Source organism: Enhydra lutris, unplaced genomic scaffold (genome assembly GCF_002288905.1).
Source record: "Enhydra lutris kenyoni isolate GAN:26980312 unplaced genomic scaffold, ASM228890v2 scaffoldscaffold14, whole genome shotgun sequence".
Classification (NCBI taxonomy): domain Eukaryota; kingdom Metazoa; phylum Chordata; class Mammalia; order Carnivora; family Mustelidae; genus Enhydra; species Enhydra lutris.
The window spans coordinates 9,660,748-9,678,162 of NW_019154098.1; the positions used below are offsets into that span (position 1 = coordinate 9,660,748).

The 17,415-nt window shown below is 47.7% G+C and overlaps 1 protein-coding gene across 1 annotated transcript in view; it reads left to right on the forward strand.

The window, feature by feature from the left end:
* The first annotated feature begins 212 nt into the window (after positions 1-212).
* Positions 213-17,415, forward strand: part of LOC111146660 (potassium voltage-gated channel subfamily Q member 3) — a 291,159-nt gene continuing 273,956 nt past the window's right edge. Inside the window, exon 1 of the mRNA XM_022502304.1 lies at positions 213-722. Coding sequence (XP_022358012.1) covers positions 331-722 — 392 coding nt within the window. The 5' untranslated portion in view covers positions 213-330. The remainder of the gene's footprint in view (positions 723-17,415) is intronic.

Sequence of the window (17,415 nt, forward strand, 5' to 3'; positions counted from 1 at the left end):
TGCCAGGCTCCCGCTGCCGCGCGCCCTAGCGCCTCCGCGCCAGCCTCGCGCGCCCTCGCCCGCTCCCCGCAGTCCGCGGCTCGCGCCCCTCGGGGTCCCGCGGCTGACCTGTGCGGGATGTGACCCCTTCCCGCTGCCTGGCCTCCCCTGCCCCCCGGGGGGCCCTCCTTTGCTTGCTTTTGGGGGGGTGGGTGGGGAGCGGCGCGCGGATCATGGCATTGGAGTTCCTGGGCTTGCAGCCGCCGCCGCCGCCTCATCCACGCACCCCGAGCGCCCCTTCTTCCCGGAGCAGCAGCGGAGAAGGCGAAGCGGCCGGCGGGGGCGAGACAGATGGGGCTCAAGGCGCGCAGGGCGGCGGGGGCGGCGGGGGCGGCTGCCGGCGGCGGCGACGGGGGCGGCGGCGGCGGGGCCGCTAACCCCGCCGGAGGGGACGCGGCGGCGGCCGGCGATGAGGAGCGGAAAGTGGGGCTGGCGCCCGGAGACGTGGAGCAAGTCACCTTGGCGCTCGGGGCCGGAGCTGACAAAGACGGGACCCTGCTGCTGGAGGGCGGCGGCCGCGAAGAGGGTCTGCGGAGGACCCCGCAGGGCATCGGGCTCCTGGCCAAGACCCCCCTGAGCCGCCCTGTCAAGAGGAACAACGCCAAGTACCGGCGCATCCAAACTTTGATCTACGACGCCCTCGAGAGACCGCGGGGCTGGGCGCTGCTCTACCACGCGCTCGTGTGAGTACCCAGCCGCTCGGCGGCGGGGGCTGGGGCTCGGGGTGGGGGCTCCAGCCAGGACCGCTGCGGGGCCTTAAAGCCCAGGGACGCCCGTCGGCTGAGGAGAACAGTCTATCATTCGTGTTTCTCCGCCGTGTGTGTCCGTGTGTCTGTGAGCCACTCTCCAGGTGTTGGGCACCACGGCTTAGAGGATCCAAGCGTGGTTCCCCAGCTAATTTGGAGATCGGATTGGCGTGTTTGTGTGCGCGCGGATGCGCATTTATGGCACCTTCTCCGGATGTTGGTATCGAAGCTTAAAAGAATGATGCTTCTTTTCCAATTAACGTGGAGGATGAACAGGATAAAGCGGATCCCTTCCGTACGCTCTGTGTTTCTGCTTGGGGTGGGTCCCTTCTCCTGGGATCGCTACTGAGTTTAGATGATGCATCCCAGAGTTAGGGATGGGAGTGGTACACTGCCCACAGTGGTGTGTGTGTGTGTGTGTGTGTGTGTGTGTGTGCGCGCGCGCGCGCACGAGCGCGCGCATGAACGCGGGTATCAATCGCTTGCTTGTGCTACTCCTTAGGGCTCCATCCTGGTATGCAACCTGGTGTTGCTCTAGCTGGGGGCTTGGACTGGTCAAAATGAGTGTCTTTGGGTTATTTTTATGGGAGTTAATGAGCAGGAGAGAGAATATAAGAGAATGAGAATCTCCCAGGCTGCGGCCTAGACAGAGAAGCTGAGGCTTAACAGTGCCAGGAGGTGAGGGCTGGGGTTATTTTGGCTGAGGCATCTCCATGATTTGGTCCCGATATCCCCTCAAGGTCAGCTGCTGCCCCTTCTCTCACTTTGGCTGGACGAGGGTGCGGGCCATATGATGGGGCCTGACTGGAGGTTTGACCCCAGGCACCCTTCCCCTAGAAAGCGTCTCCTTGCTGGTCAGGATGAAAATGTGTTGCCAGGGAAGGAAGATGGAACTATCTTCTGCACTGACACTCGGGACAGGAAATCTTCTTGCACTTGGGGGAGAGGGGAGAGGATGGTAGTGGTGATTCCTCACCCAAGAGAGAAAATCAGAGCTGTCACCATACACCCCAGGGCTGGCAGGGCATTTCCAGTTACCCCTAGCTTCCTGTCTGTGGCTTAGTCATTCTGATGGCGGCTTCTTGGGAAGCCCTACGTTACCAGGGTTTTGGCGGGGAATTGGCCATAACTTTGACCCTTTCTGTGCCTTTAGTTGTGAATATTCCTCTGTGTCCTCCTTCGACTGACCCATGACTGTTGCGGTCCTGGAGAGTTTAGGGAGCCTTGGAGTTGCTACCTGCCAATCATCTTTGGTTGCAGTGGCTTTTCCAGATTTGGCCACCAGGTGGGGGCGTCTGCACAGGACCTCAGACTTGGCAACAGGTTTCTCTGCGAGGTTATAGAAGCTTGGAGAGGATGCCTCCCTGAAACTGAGGAACTGGCAGCAGAGAGGGGGGCATCCGGCCAAGAACGTGGATTTGGGATGGTCCAGCGTCTGGCATCCACCTCTGCCTGCATTTGCAGGTGTTAGTGGCTGGAGAGAAGGGCTAGCAAGGGTTACTCTTCCATTTGCTTTCTTCGGGGGGTAAAAATGGATGAAAATTATATTCTTCTCTGTTTCTAGCACTGTGTTTAGTTCAAATGAACCGAAGGGGGTTCAGTTAAATTAAATGATTAGTTAAATTGATACTGGATTGTTATAGTAAAAAAAAAAAAAAGGTACGGATTTGAGTGCACACAAACATACAGAGAATCAATATGTCTTTTTGCATGTAAATGGCGTTCACTATTTATTGGCTGACTTCCAAACCTGGGGTTCCACTGTAGCTTGCGGGGTCCCTCTTTGTTCACCTCCCACCATTCCTAGCCAGCACCCCTGCTCTGCCTTGCCCAACCTGGGGGAGGGATAACTAAGCCCTATTACTGACAGAGCCTTGATTTTATCCTTCTTTCGGATTATTCCATCATGCAGAAGCAGATTTGAGAATGCCCAAACCTGTAGCCTTGTTTCCCAGAGAGGACCATGAAAATCTGAGAGTGTGGCATAAGGAAGAGGTGAAGACCTAGCCAGATGCTTTCAAACATGCAAATCATTTATTTCATCGAACTCTTTCCAGGATCTCATGAGGTGGGAATTACTGTCTACGTTTTAGAGATGAGAATAAGAAAACTTCAGTGAAACCTCTGTGAAATCACACAGCGGCTCTTTTGGCTGCTAACATCTGAATGCAATGTTGCTTGCAGACCATGCTTTGACCTCAGTGAGTCTCACATTGAGGGACCTCAACTGTGTTTCTGAGCTGGATCCCAGTTCTGACCCTCTGCCAACAATTGCAGGGCTCTGGTATTTCACTGGGCATCATTGGGTGCCCCTCACCTCCCTGATAACACAGGGCTCATAAGAATACCTCTGCCTCCACGTGCTAGCTCACAGCTGGCAATGGCTAGAAATGGGATTTGGAAACAAAACAGGGACTAGTCAGAATCCAGGGAAGCACGGTGCTTGGGACACGCGGAGTGGGCTCAGGCGGTGGTGGATTGCAGCTTCTGATTCATTGGGAATTATATATGAAACCTTGTTGGGCTTGGTGTGAACTCCTAAAACTGAAGCCTACCTATTTAGTGGAGGTACTGTACATCCGTCCTCAAGTGCAGTCAAGTAAACAAATTGAACTTTTCATTGATGATTCAGGATTTTGTGAGGCACTGTAATTCGTGCTTCGAAGCATCCATTTTCCTGTTCTGGGCTGTAGCTAATAGCATAAGGGGGCCAGGAAATTGGGCTGGCTGTGGGTTCACAGTCTAGTGCATGCTTTTATTCTTTTAATGAATCAGGCCCATGAGATGCGATCCCCACCTCCCGCCTGCCCCATTCCTGTCTTGAAGGTAGACTACAGCAAATGTGGAGACTAAAGACCCCCACCCTACCTAACCATGTTCTCTTTGCCTTAAATGCTCATCCTTATTTTTTCCTGGCTACTCATTTTCACCTTGACCCAGCTCTGACGTGGCTTCTTCTGGAAAGCGTTTTGCTGCCCCCCCCCACCGCTCCCACCCCAAGTTGAGCTAGAATCACCCTCCTCTGCAACATTCCCATCTGTAGGATTTTGTGCCTTACACTAAATTGATCTGCTGACTGGTCTCTGCCATTGAACCGAGAGCTACTTGGGGATAGGGCCATGGTATTCTTTGGCGTTCTGTTTCCACCAGGCTGCGGGGTCTGTGGTGGTTAGCAGGCAAGCATGCACTGACTGGGTGAGTGGAAGGCTCCCCAGGACTTTGCTTGCTATGGCTTTATCTTATCACCACAATCACCAAAGCCACAAGAGGGATTTTAGTGAAAAGAATAGCTTGCAGAAGTCTTAAAATGGACTAAGGGGAGGAGAGGACAGGGTGGGAGACCATGCTCTGACCTCAGTGAGGCTGCTCCCTTCTCTGCTTCCTGAACTTGAAAAGGATCCTGCTGTTGTGGAGAACGTGCTGGACTTGGAGCTCGCATCTGGACCCCCTGAGGCCTCTGCAATTTTGTGTGGCCTGGAGGTTGGGATGATTACAGGGCCCTGTCACAGGGCGATGTTCAGGCTTAAAACCTGTGAATGAAATGAGCCCAACACCAGACATGGAATAGTCATTGGTTGAATCTGAATAGGGGTCTCCTTAAACGCACAAACCACTGTTGTGTTCTGACTTTGTCCCAGGACTCCCCTTACCTAGCCTGTCAGTAGAGAGATGCTGGCTTCCTCTTGGCACTGTTGCTGGATGGATACTGTGCACAAGACTCCTGCTGCCCTCACCACCTTGCGGCGGCCAGCTGGGTCTGACCACTCACTCACCTGTTAAAGGACCAAGGAACTTGGTCACAGGAAATACCCCCTGTTTGCATTCGGAAGTGGGCTGGCCCCTGGGGACTTGGGGGCAGGCAAGGCTGGGAGGTGGGGCACAAGAACCCAGCAGCGAGTACTTTGGAATGCAAGGGGCTGACTGGTGGTTTTAGCCTATTGACGGAAGGCTCTCTAGTCCCTCTTTTGAGAGGCTGATCAGTATTCCATGTTCTTTCTCCATTCATCTGTCGATGGACAAGGAGCTCGTCCATACATCTTGGCTATTACGAACAGTATTCCATTGAACCTGGAGTGCTAATATCGCTCAGATCCCAATTTCAGTTCTTTGGATACGTATTCAAAGGTGAGATGACTGCATCATGTGGTAGCTCTATTTTTAATTTTTGAGGAACCTCCATATTGTTTTCCATTGTTTCCCCCATTCCAGCGTTTCCACCATTTTGCATTTCCGCCCACACCATGCAGGACTTTGAGTTTCTCCCTATCCTCACCAACACTGTTTCTCTTGGTTTCGATTTGATTTCTGTTTTTGTCTTTTTTTTTCTTTGATAATAGCTGTGCTGACAGGTGTGAGGTGTGGTATCACTGTGCCCATCTTTATTCGGCTGCAAGAGTGTGCTGGTCTTTGGAGTCAGACCCGGGTTTAATCCAATCTGCTCTAACCTGGCTGTGTGACCTGGAGTAATTTGCTCACTTTCCTGGGTTTCAGTTTCTTTATTTCTGGTGTAGAGATAGTCAGGCCTACCTCCCGGGGGTGTTGTGAAATTTAATTGTGGTGATGATAGACAACACGTAAACATTGCCTTGTGCTGCTTTGCAACCTTGGGCGTTCCCTGTGTTAAATCTGAAACTGGTCCCCTCTGCAGACAGAGGGCAAGGGGAAACGAAAAAAGGAGGCGGGCCACTCTAGATCCCTAGGTGGCAGGTTTCGTAAGCAAGGGGACTTATATTCAAGGCTTGTCTTTGGCACTGAAAGATGAGTAGGTCTCCCCACCCACTCTCTAGAATCTTACAGGTTTTCAGAGAGTCCTTAATGGGGTTCAGTAATATACACAATACAGACAATGTCTGCAGCACCTTAATCGCAAGGCTGCGTCTTTGGAACAGCTCCCACTGTGGACGAGGGAGTGCACCGTCCAAGGACGGGGCAGCGGGGGTGGAGAGTGAGTGAGATCCAGCCCTACAGTCACCTGGAGATCACATCCTCTCAGTGACCTCCCCCAACCACTGCAGATAGTCAGTAAATACTGTTTCCTTGTTGCTTCTCCTCTCAATCCTATTTAATCTGCCTTCTTCTTGCCCCTCTCATCAAATCCATGCCCCTCTCCTCTCTCTAATGACCTTGTTCTATTTTTTTTTTCCTTTTCTGAACTCCTTTCCTTCTTCCTGGCTTTCCTTTTCTTATGATACTTTCAAACCCCTGAAGTCGAATGAAGAAGTCAAGGAAGGGTTTGACCGCAAGTGCCCAGAGTAGCAGGCGCCTTGGACCCCAGCGAGGGGGTGCGCTGGGAGGGTCTGTGACCCCAGGTAGCCAGTATGTCACTGTCCAGGAGCCAGGCTCATGGCAGGTGGCCATCAGTGCTGGAAGGGAGGGTACAGCCTCTCTCCTTTGGAAATGAAAACAGGTTCTGAGAAGTTATGTGATTTGTCCAGACCCTTGGGGCTACCTAAGCAGCAGAGCTGGGATCCCTGTCATACTGCTGTCTTCACCATGTCACTGTTGTCCCCAGTGGCAGATGATGCAGAAGAAAGGTAACAGAGAATGAAACTTCCTGGTGAGGCTCTATGTACAGCTGCTCTTCTGGAAAGTCCCCAGGGGAGGGGCGCCTGGCTGGCCCAGTCAGTAGAGCATGAGACTCTTGATCTCAGGGTCATGAGTTTGAGCCCCATGTTGGGCATAGAATTTACTTTAAAAAAAAAAATCCCCAGGAGAAAGCAGAGCAGCTGGTCTGCAGATTATGTACACATGGAGTAGCAGCAAGACGTTTCAAACTGTGATATACCTGTGAATCACTAGGTAAGAAGAAAACTCTGGCAGACGAGTCTTGAATCAGTCATCGAATTGGTACATAATGAATCCAACTGACCTTACCCTCCTCCGGAATAATTCAGTGGAAATGAACAACATACCTGCAGTCGTGCCTAAAATGACCTGCATCCAATCATGAAGAAATAATAAACAAACTCACATTGCGGGACATGCCGCAAGATGTCTGGCACAGTCTTCCAAGTGGTCCCTGTCGGAAGAATAAACAAGAAGGGTCTCAGTTAAAGCAGCTCAAAGGGCCATGACACCCCAATGCAGTGCGTGCACGTAAACAAATGGGACCACATCAAACTAAAACGCTTCTGCATGGAAAAGTAGCAATCAACGAAATGGAAAGGCATCCTGCAGAACGGGAGAAAATATTTGTAAATCTTATATTTGGTAAGAGCTTAATCTCCAAAATATATAAGGAACTCCTACAACTCAACAACAAGAAAGCAAACGATCCTATTAGAAAATGGGCACAGGACCTGAATAACGAGAAGATACACACGTGGCCAACGTGTACATGAAAAGGGCTCAACGTCTACTCATCATCAGTGAAATGCAAATTAAAACCCCAGGGAGGGGTTAGAATGGCTGTTGTCAGAAATCCAAGAAATAACAAGTGTTGGTGAGGATATGGAGAAAAAGTAGCCCTGGTGCACCGTTGGTGGGGAGGTAGATTGGTATACAGTTTTCACACTACGTAGAACAGTACGGAAGTTCCTCAAAAAATTCAAAATAGAACTGTCAGATGATTTAGCCATCCCACTTCTGGGGGTCTGTCTGAAGGAAATGTAATCACAGTCTTAAAGAACGTGAACCCCAGTGGACATTGCAACAAAACGTTTAGCAGACAAGACAAGGAAATAATCTGAATGTCCACGGATGGGTGAATGGATAACGAAAATGTGGTATGGACGCACAATGGAATGCCGTTCAACCATAAGAAAGAAGAAGATCATGCTATTTTTGATGACACGGACAGAGATGAGCCTTGAGGGTATTATGTTAAGAAGTCTAAGGCAGAGAAAAGACGAAGACTGTACGATCTCACTCATATGTAGAATCTTAAAAAAACTGAACTTAGGAACAGAGATCAGATTGGTGGTTGCCAGTGGCTCGGGGCTGGGGGATATGGGTGAAGATGGTTAAAAGGTACAAACTTCTAGTTATAAGATGAATACGTTCTGGAGATCTACTGTATAGTCCGGGGACTGTAGTCAACAATACTATATTGTATATTTGAAAGTTGGTCAGAGAGTAGATCTTGAAAGTTCTCATCACACACACGTACACACACAGTTAACTATGTGAGGTGATGGATATGATTGTGAACCTTACGTGGTAGTCGTTTCATTACATATGTATGCATCAAATCATGACATGGTACACTTAAAGTTGCACAATGTTGTATGTCAATTATATCTCAGTAAAGCTGGAAAAAAACACAGGTGACTTTCATGATTCTTAATTTGATCCCAGATTTAAAAAATAAATAACAATAAAGGATATTGGGGCGCCTGGGTGGCTCAGTGGGTTAAAGCCTGTGCCTTTGGCTCGGGTCATGATCCCAGGGTCCTGGGATCGAGCCCCGCTTTGGGCTCTCTGCTCAACAGGGAGCCTGCTTCCTCCTCTCTCTCTCTGCCTACTTGTGATCTCTGTCTGTCAAATAAATAAATAAATAAATCTTAAACAAAAAAAAGGATATTGTTATAAGGACAGTTAAGAAAATTTGAACATGGACTCCATATTAGAGAACATTGTTATGTCAAAATTTAATTTCTTGAGTGTGGTCATTGCACTGTGGCTCTGGAGGTGAATGTTCTATTTTTTATGAGCCACATGGTGTAATCTTTAGTAGTTCAAGTGTCATGATACCAACAACTTACATTCCAATGTTGGGCACACATAGACCATGCAAATGTGTATATGTGAGCACAGCACATACCCACAGGAAGAGAGAGAAGGAGGTAATTGTGGCAAAAATATTAACAGTTGGAAGATCACAGGGAAGAGAATATATATAGGTATTATAGCGCTCTTAACTTTAAATTTAAAAAAAAATCAAAAAGTTAAAGTGGCTCAGTGGGTTAAAGCCTCTGCCTTCGGCTCAGTTCATGATCCCGGGGTCCTGGAATCGGGCCCCACATTGGGCTCTCTGCTCAGTGGGGAGCCTGCTTCCTCCTCTCTCTCTGCCTGCTTCTCTGCCTACTCATGATCTCTGTCTGTCAAATAAATAAATAAAATCTTAAAAAAATACTTAGAAAAATAAAAGACTAAAAAACTATAAAGGACTAAACATGCACAAACAGCATAGAACACACACGTGAGAACAGATGATAGGCCCCACACCAGAAATTGATGCCATTGGTCTGTGGGGGTCCAGGCATGGTCCTTCAGTGATTCCAGGCTTGAGAACCACTGGCAGAGCTCAACAGGTTTTTTGGTTCATGGATTCTGTATACAATGTACCTGAGCTTCCTCCACCTTGGGCTTATGTCTGGTTAATGGCAAACAGTACAGAGGTGTAGCTTAGCGTGCTAAGGTCATTCATGTCAAGGTTGCACACGCTGAATCAAGTGCCAAACTTTGTGCCTGGCTGTTGAGACAGATGATCCACAGTTCTCCTATGGAGAGAGACACTTGAAATAACGAAATTTGCGTAGTCTGGCAAATGCAATAATAATATGCAAACGAGGAACCAAGCAGGCAGAAAGGGCATGCACAGTTGAGCCTCTTGTGTTGTGTTAAGGAGAGTCCTCCAAAGGAGGTTTATGCCACTGGAGGGAAGATGAAGGTCCTACTGTTTGTCCAGTTGAGGACTGGGCTTCCTCTCCTGCTTGGAGAACTGAAAGCTGCATGCAGTTAACTTGGATACTCCATTATTATACTCGCATTATTAGGAAGCTCCCCTTTTCAAGTTTGTATTCATGAAAAATAAGTCCATCCATGTTTAAAAGTTTCGTAGGTCCACAGGGATCCAATGAAATTTTCCAAAGAATCAAGGTCCTGCTCTCTCTTTTTTTGTCTGGGTCTTGAAGTTTTGACAGAATGAAAGGGAATTTGTTACACCTCTTTAAAACTGAGCAATGTGGGATGCCTGGGTGGCTCCTTCAGATCAGGTCCTGATTCCAGGGTCCAGGATCAAGTCCTGCATGGAGCTCCCTTCTCAGTGGGGAGTCTGCTTCTCCAACTCTTCCCTCTTTTGCTCTCTGTGCTTTTGTGCACGTGCTCTCTCTCTCTCTCTCTGTGTCAAATAAGTAAACAAGATCTTAAAATAAAACTGAGCAATATGAAAAAAAGCAAAGGAAAGGTCCTCCAGTGTGGATTGATTAAAAACCCTTTGTAGACACAGAACCATGTGGCTGTGGTTTGGGGTGGCCCAAGACCGCTGTGGGTCTGTCAGAAGTGCATTGGATGAGCTGTTAGGAGAATCGCATTAACCGTGTGGTTCAGATACCTCACTAGTCCTACCGTCTGCAGATGCCCACTGCATGGGATTAGAGTTAGAATCCCAGGAGAAAATGTGTGAGGGAGTTCTTTGGAAACTATGGTGGTGACATTTCTCTAAAGCTCTAGCAGGATCAGAGGAGTCCACGGTTGGGACCTCTCTGTCTGGGTCTGAGCATCTGCCCATGCCCAAATTTGCCACATTGCTGTCTGTGCTCCATTAACTGATACCAGGAACCTACCAGTGACCTAACTTAGCACCACATCCACAGGGATGGTGCTCACGTTTGGGGACAATGACCAGGAAGAGGTTTGCAGGTGAAAAGATGATGCCAACGCCAATACTGAGATCTTGGGACACCTCTGGTTTTATAGGTTCATTGGATGCAGATACGGTTCCATCCGAACCGTGACCTTGTCGGACGGGACTTTTCATTCTGTCACAGAGGGATAGAGGAGTTTGAAAATGTGCTCTTGGGAGAACAAACTGGGTTATAATTCAGGAACAAAATTACTTCTTGCTTGTAGTTTATGAAGAATAAAAATGTGTGCAGAGTGTGCCGTGCCTTCACTCTGATTGGGTTCCTCCTGTGGTGGGCTTCTCTCCTTGCTGAAGACTTGGGCTAGGATTGCCTTTTCCTCTCTTCCATGCACCCTCCTTCCAGAGACCTGTAAAATTGTTCAAACCCTCTAAGAGTGTAACACTTGAGTTGGGGCATATAAGCCCTGCATATCAATATAACCATCAGCAATCCAATGTTTTTCCATCACTTCATAGTTTATTATATCTCTCCTTGGGCAACATCAGTAGGATTCCTGCTTTATACATATGAGTAACAATAATTCTTAGAGCAGATCGCTTCTTAAAAATTGCCACATCCGGCTTTCTTAAGAAGCAAGCAGCCTGACATAGAGTTTCTTTGCCATTGACCCTTAGATTCTTTGTAAACTTGTGTTAGCAGTTCAAGCCCATTTCTCCCTTTATGGGTGTCTTTTTGAAGGGATGGAGTGAAATATTATCCAACATACTGCGCTAGGGGAATGTGTTCATCCAGTCCTGACCATCTGTATTAATGGAAAATCACTTAGCACTATCACAGTTTATCTCCCTACTCCCTACTCCTACCCTTTGCTAGAATCCCAGCTTTTGATTTATCTCACCCCACATGTATCAGTCATGGATGCTTCTCCACTTGGTGATGTCAGTCCAGAAGATGGAACCCAGAAGGCCTTAGTAATCAGGCCTAATCAAACTAATCAAACTGATCAGCAGCAATTACATAACAGCAGGTTATGGGATTTAAGGACCCAGCACTGGGAGAGGTACTTGGCCGATTATAGACCTCAGAGGCCTTCAGAGCTGGAAGGAGCTGTAGAGAAGATGAAACTGATGCCCAGAGCCCTTAGAAACTTGCCTGTAGTCATGCTGCTGAAAAAGGAACGACTCGAACTCGGGTCTTCTTCCAAGGCTGGCTCCCATACAGCCACATGGGCTTCTGCCCATGATGTTCTTGTACCAAGGGAGCAGTTTTGCTACAGTAGAATTCCAGGTTATACTGGCTCAGGGTGCAGATCAAATGAGCAGAAGAAAGAGGAAAAGCCAGGGGCAGGCTGATCAGGCGTCCATACCCAGGCTCCAGGCAGCCTCTCACCAAGGAGGGTTTTTCTTTTGCTAAAATTCCCAGTTCCCAAACCACCATTTCTCCATCTCCTCCCTGTCCCTGACCCTCCTGTCCTCTGCCAAGAATCATTATCAAGTACCCTTTGCTTTCCATTGAGGTCAGCATTGAGTTGGGGCATTCAAAACCATCATCTCGTAAGTAATGTTTTTATCCATTTGGATTGTTTATAGTGTCACTTATGGGACAGCACCACCATTTGGTTCATTCATGGAAACCTGATTTATTTTCACTAACAGCAGGAACTGACAGAGAACTGACAGAGAGTTGCTTCCCTGCACCATGTTGGGCTTAACACTGGAGATGGTTCTCCTAACATGTGGCCGAGAGCCCAGCCCCCAGGAACCCGGAGTTCTAACCCCAAGTCTTAGGCTCCTTGGCTCTGTAGCCTTCAACATGTCATTTTACTTCTAATCTGTTAAGTGGACCTAATACTCCCTGCCTTACAGGTTGTCGAATGGATTAAATGAAATAATTCACACAAGTGCTCAGCAGTGTATTAGCATTGAATCTTAGCCTGTGTTCCTCTAGGGGCTCTCTGGGCCAGGGAGCTCCGTGCAAGTGGTTTATTTAACACAGGATTATTCAATCTTGCTTTCACTATCTCCTCTTTGAGGAGTTTTTAAGGTATTTTTCCCTAATTATTCCCACCCAAGACATTTTAATGCCACAGATATACTGCATATTTCTCTGTAGACAGTATGTAAAGCTTGATATATAAAAAGAGTAAGATTTTTTTCCTCAGCCCCATTCCCCCCATGAACTGATTTTGCCCTCCTAGAGGATGACACTGTTCCTATTGAGAATGCACAATTTAGGAGGCGATTCAGAAAAAAAAAAAAAAATAGAGAAATAAGTAAAACTGGGGAAGGGCAGGGAAATCCAGCAGGAAGGAGAAAATGGCTAGAGGATGTATTTCCATGCAGGTTACTGTGGGGCCCTTGAATCTCAGCACCCAGAGACCCTGGATTGCAGTGTGGAAAGATGCACAATTATCCTCAAACTCCATCCATCCTTGACTCAGGGCTGCTCCAGGGTATTACCTCTCAGAGAAATCCCTTTGACAAAAATGTGGGCTGTTTGTCAAAGGCCATGTGTGGCAGGGGCTGCCAGTGGGTTCTGGAGCAGAATGGGAGGGGACTGGCTGTTATGGCTACACAATTCCTAAATGAAGGAAATATTGTGACATGAGTTCACAAGTGTTTCTATGTCTTCTCAGTAGTTCTTAAGTAAAGGAAGTCTTTGTGGCCCAAGGGTCATGGTAATTCTGTAATGTTTTTCCCTCTCATTAATTTTTCATTTAGGACAGTCATTCAAGAAAAAAAAAATCTGAAATCAAAGTACGTGTAAATATGTCAGTTCAGTGCCTGGTTTCTAGTGATAGCTAACGTTTCTGAGCTCCGTTGTATGCTGGAGTTCTCAAACCTGGCACCATGAAACCATCATCTGTGATACCCTTTGGGGGAAGGAGCTGTCTCATGTTGAGATTATCGTGTGTTCACATATTAGAAATTTTCACGAAATAAAACAGGAGAGTTGCTTAAAATAAGCCTGGAGAACTTCAGTCCTGCTGACACTATGGTTCTGAGTGGTTTTGAAGATACTTTCAAAGAATGAAGACTCTTACTAATTTATAATGTGAGAAACATTAGCATTTTCAAAACAAGATGAAAATAGATATTCCAGTTGCTCAAATAAACACATCTTTTGCTGAGAAAACGGAAGGCTCTTAGTTGTGAAGTGTGGTTCCTGTGACTTCCGCCCTTTGCCTCTGTTCTGGTTTTCTGGGGAAATTAACATTCAGCTTCAGGATTCTGGAATGTTAGAGGGAATGTTGAGATTTCTTCTTGAACACCTTCTTCTTCTTCTTCTTTTTCTTTTTTCTTTTTTTTTTTTTTTTTTTGGTGCCATGATTTTAGCACCTTATGTGTTTGGGAAGAAATTTCATGGGAAAATCTTAGTCCTTTAGGTATAATAAACATGCCTGCAAGGATCTGCTGATGGAACTCCAGGAATTCTGCATGATTGCTCAGCAAACGTTGATTTCAGGCCTCGCAGATGCCAGGCCCTGAGCTGGCATTAGGGGATGTAGGGAAGAATTAGTCAGCTTTTGCCCTCAACGGGCTCATGACTGAGTAGGTAATAACTGATTACACAGTGGTGTGATACCTACTCTAGTGTACCAAGTCTACCTGAGGCTCAGGAAAATTTGTCAACAAGGTTTACATGGATCAGGGAAGATTTCCACCAACAAGAAGTAGATTTCAACATATATATATATAGGGTTAAAGACCACTGCTTCCTTCATTTTCCCGTGTGTGGCCGTGACCATACAGTCACACATTGAGAACTCAAAAGTCTGATTTATTTTCACCCTGATGGAAAGGGGCTAAAATTGAGGCAGGTGAAGCTAGGACCATAAAACTGACAGCTGGATGAACTTTGCATTGGACTATTTAAAAAGTTTGAAGGCTGACTTTGTAGCTGTACCTTTGCTTTGTGCCAGTAGCCATCTCTGGAGCCCAAAGTCTAATGCAGCACCTGGTACCTCAGATGCCCAGTTTTGGGTCAGTGGGCAGAGAACCAACCCCAAGAAGTGCACAGTTTAAGTGACAGAAGCAAACAGTAGCTTTGAAGGACTTTGAATCCTGGCTGTGCCATTGTTCAGCTGAGTAACCTTGAGTAAACAGCTTGAGATGCCTCGACTTGTTTCCTTCTCTATAACGTGGACCGTGCTTATGTGCATAGTTGGTGGAAAGATTCAATGAAATGGCTGTTATACAGTCCAAAACCTAGTTTGGGTTCATGGTCAGTGTCTGATAAGTGGCTGTTCTTTTGCAGTCCTGCCAAGATAAAAATGTCCGTGAATAAAAGTAATATTGAGGTCACTCTTATAATTTCCACCTTGAAGTTGTGGCCCTGAATAGGATGATGTTCTAGAAGAATGTGTGACTAATGTGTTATAAGGCAGGAACTGACCTTGGGAGGAAAAGAGGCGGGGCAGGGGGTGTGGGTAGAAAAAGTTTCTACAGCCTGACTCAGGTTTCCTGAGGGAGCAGGGATGCTGAGAAAGACCCCTGCCTTGTTACCCAATACCTGGGCAGTGCTCCTCAAAACTGTCAAGGTCATCTAGAACAAGGGAAGATGGAGAGACCATCACACCTAGGAGGAGCCTGTGCAAATGTGGCAACTAAATGAAATATAGGACACTGGATATGATTCTGGAACAGAAAAAGGACATCAGGTGAAGACTAAGGAAATCAGAATAAGGTGCTGACTTCAGTTAATAAGAACGCATAAGCATTGGCCATTCATCTGTAACAAATGCACCACACTAGTCTGAGATGTTGGTAATAGGGAAACGGAGTACATGTTCTATGGGAACTCTCTGTACCATAGTCCCCGTGTTTCTGTAAATCAAAAACTGTTCTAAAAAATAAAGTGTGTTTTTAGGGATGTAACCAGAGGACTCTGAAGTGGGGCATTGCATGCACGTGAGTCATCCGACCTGGGATGTAGACAGGAATCTCAGCCTTGATGGGAGCAATCACGTCTTCCATGTATCATGGTTAAGACTTGAAATCTGGACCCATGTCATGCAGTTTCAAGTCTTCTCTGGCTTCCGGTGTTACTCCTTACTCTGCCCTCCATTTTATTCACTGATGTCTGTGAAATGACAATCGCCCTAAGAGATCATGTTCAGGTCCTACCTGTGTGCCATCATCTGGTTGAGCCAGGCTGCTTCTGATGGACTCCTTCGGTACCGTAGGAGGGGACAGAGGTTTTCCCTTCTGTATCATTGACCAGAACTGGGTCGCCTGCTCCCCTTCTGTGGACCACTGAGGTAAAGACTGTGAATGGTGACCATGAATGGTTTTGATTCTTTCCCGAGTATTTGGCATATTGCCAGCCAGACAGAATGGGGTTCTATTAGGAGGAGAAGGTAGAGGAGTGGCTTCTGGGTAGATGCCAACATGTCCACCATACTTTGTCACTAGGAGCCCATATCAGAGGTTGGGAGTGATGACCAACATCATCAGTGTCTTCTCCTGCCATGTCAGCCCTCAGGCTCTGCTCGGGTTGCTGTCAGGTTCTGGGGTGTCCACAACTGCCATTCCTACCCAGAGTGGTTGAAGGTGTAGGATACAGTTCTAGAAGCCCTGATGGGCCTTGCCCATTGCAATATCCCAAGCAAACTGCTGAGCCATAAAGAAATGGCTGGACGGTAATCTGTTCGTCCGATTGAAGCTACTGTATTTAACTATAGTTGCTTGTTGGGGACAGGGTGGGAAGCAGGAAACTTCAGGAGTCATCTCGCTCTGTGGTCCTGTCCCTGACTCTCCTGATATCTGGAGGGAGGTCACGTCAGGCCAGCGGTAGTCTCATGGAACAAAGGGGCCATGGCGCAGGAGGACAGCATGGCAGGGCTCTGGTTCTGGACTCTCTGACATTAATTCTGGAGGGTTTACCATACAGTAAGGGTGGATGGATCTGAGACAGCTCCTGCCTTTAAAGATCTCACTGTCTAGATGGGTGTGAGCCATGCACATGGCCACACAGGGAGGCGGCATGGCCTTGCAAGGGTGCTGTGGGCTCCGCCTTCCCATGTGAGCAAATCCTTATTTTGTCTTATTTTACCTTACTGTGTGACCTCCCCTAAGTTGCGTAACTTTCCCGAGCCTCCAGTTTTCCATTGGCAAAATGGGAACGTCTAACCTGCCCTGACCGCTGACCACAGGATGGCATCGTGACTGCACAGCAGCTGTGTCCCTGCTTTTGGTGGCTATGGTGACAAATGACTCCTATAGAGGCAGTTTAGCACACAGGCTGGAAGTCAAAATCAAGGCAGACTGCTGTGGGTTGGTTCTGGGATAGGACTCTGGCGGGCTTCCTAGAGGTGGCAAACTTTGATCTAGGCATAGAAGGAAGGATTCACTGGTGTCGGGGTCAGGGTTATGGCTGAAGGCAGAAGGGGTAACTTCTGTGAAGCCTTGGAAGTGAGAAATGCAGCAGGGGACTCTGGGTGGGGCAGGAGGGGGCAAGGCAGTGAAGGGATAAAACAGATGTGCTTGGAGGGGTCTAGCCCTTTTAAAGTATGGAATTGCTATGCAGCTCTGGACGAGAAACTCTCATGTCTCTGTGCCTTTCCTTCTTCCTTGAAAAATTAGGTCATTGGATACTTTTTAGGGTTTCTCCGTGGGAGATGCTGTTAGCATTCTGGACGGAACTCTTCCGCCCTGGGCAACAATGTCTCCCATTTTGCAGGATTTTCAGCATCCTGGGCCCTGCCCACAAGAAGCCATAAGAACCCTGAGCTGTGATAAACCAAACCACCCCCAGGCTTTTCCCGAGGTTCTGATGGGGGTGGTGGCAGCCGTGGCTGAGGTCCCCCGGGCTCTGGAGGCTGTCACTCCGTAGCCAATGCCTCTGGCCTCAGAGGCCCAGCAATCATATCGTGGGCGATGAGTCCAAGCAAAGATATATGTAGGAGGCTGGAGAATCGATTGCCCTCATGAGGTCAGTATAGTGTCTTTATGATTTAAGAAAGCCTGAGCTGCTTTTTGAGTCGCAACAGTTTGGCTTGGGTAAGACACCCACGTGTATCACTTCAAAAGTTGGGGAAAATGAAAGTTACCCAAGTATCAACCACATGCTGCCCAAGCACGCATGCGGGCACTTATACACAC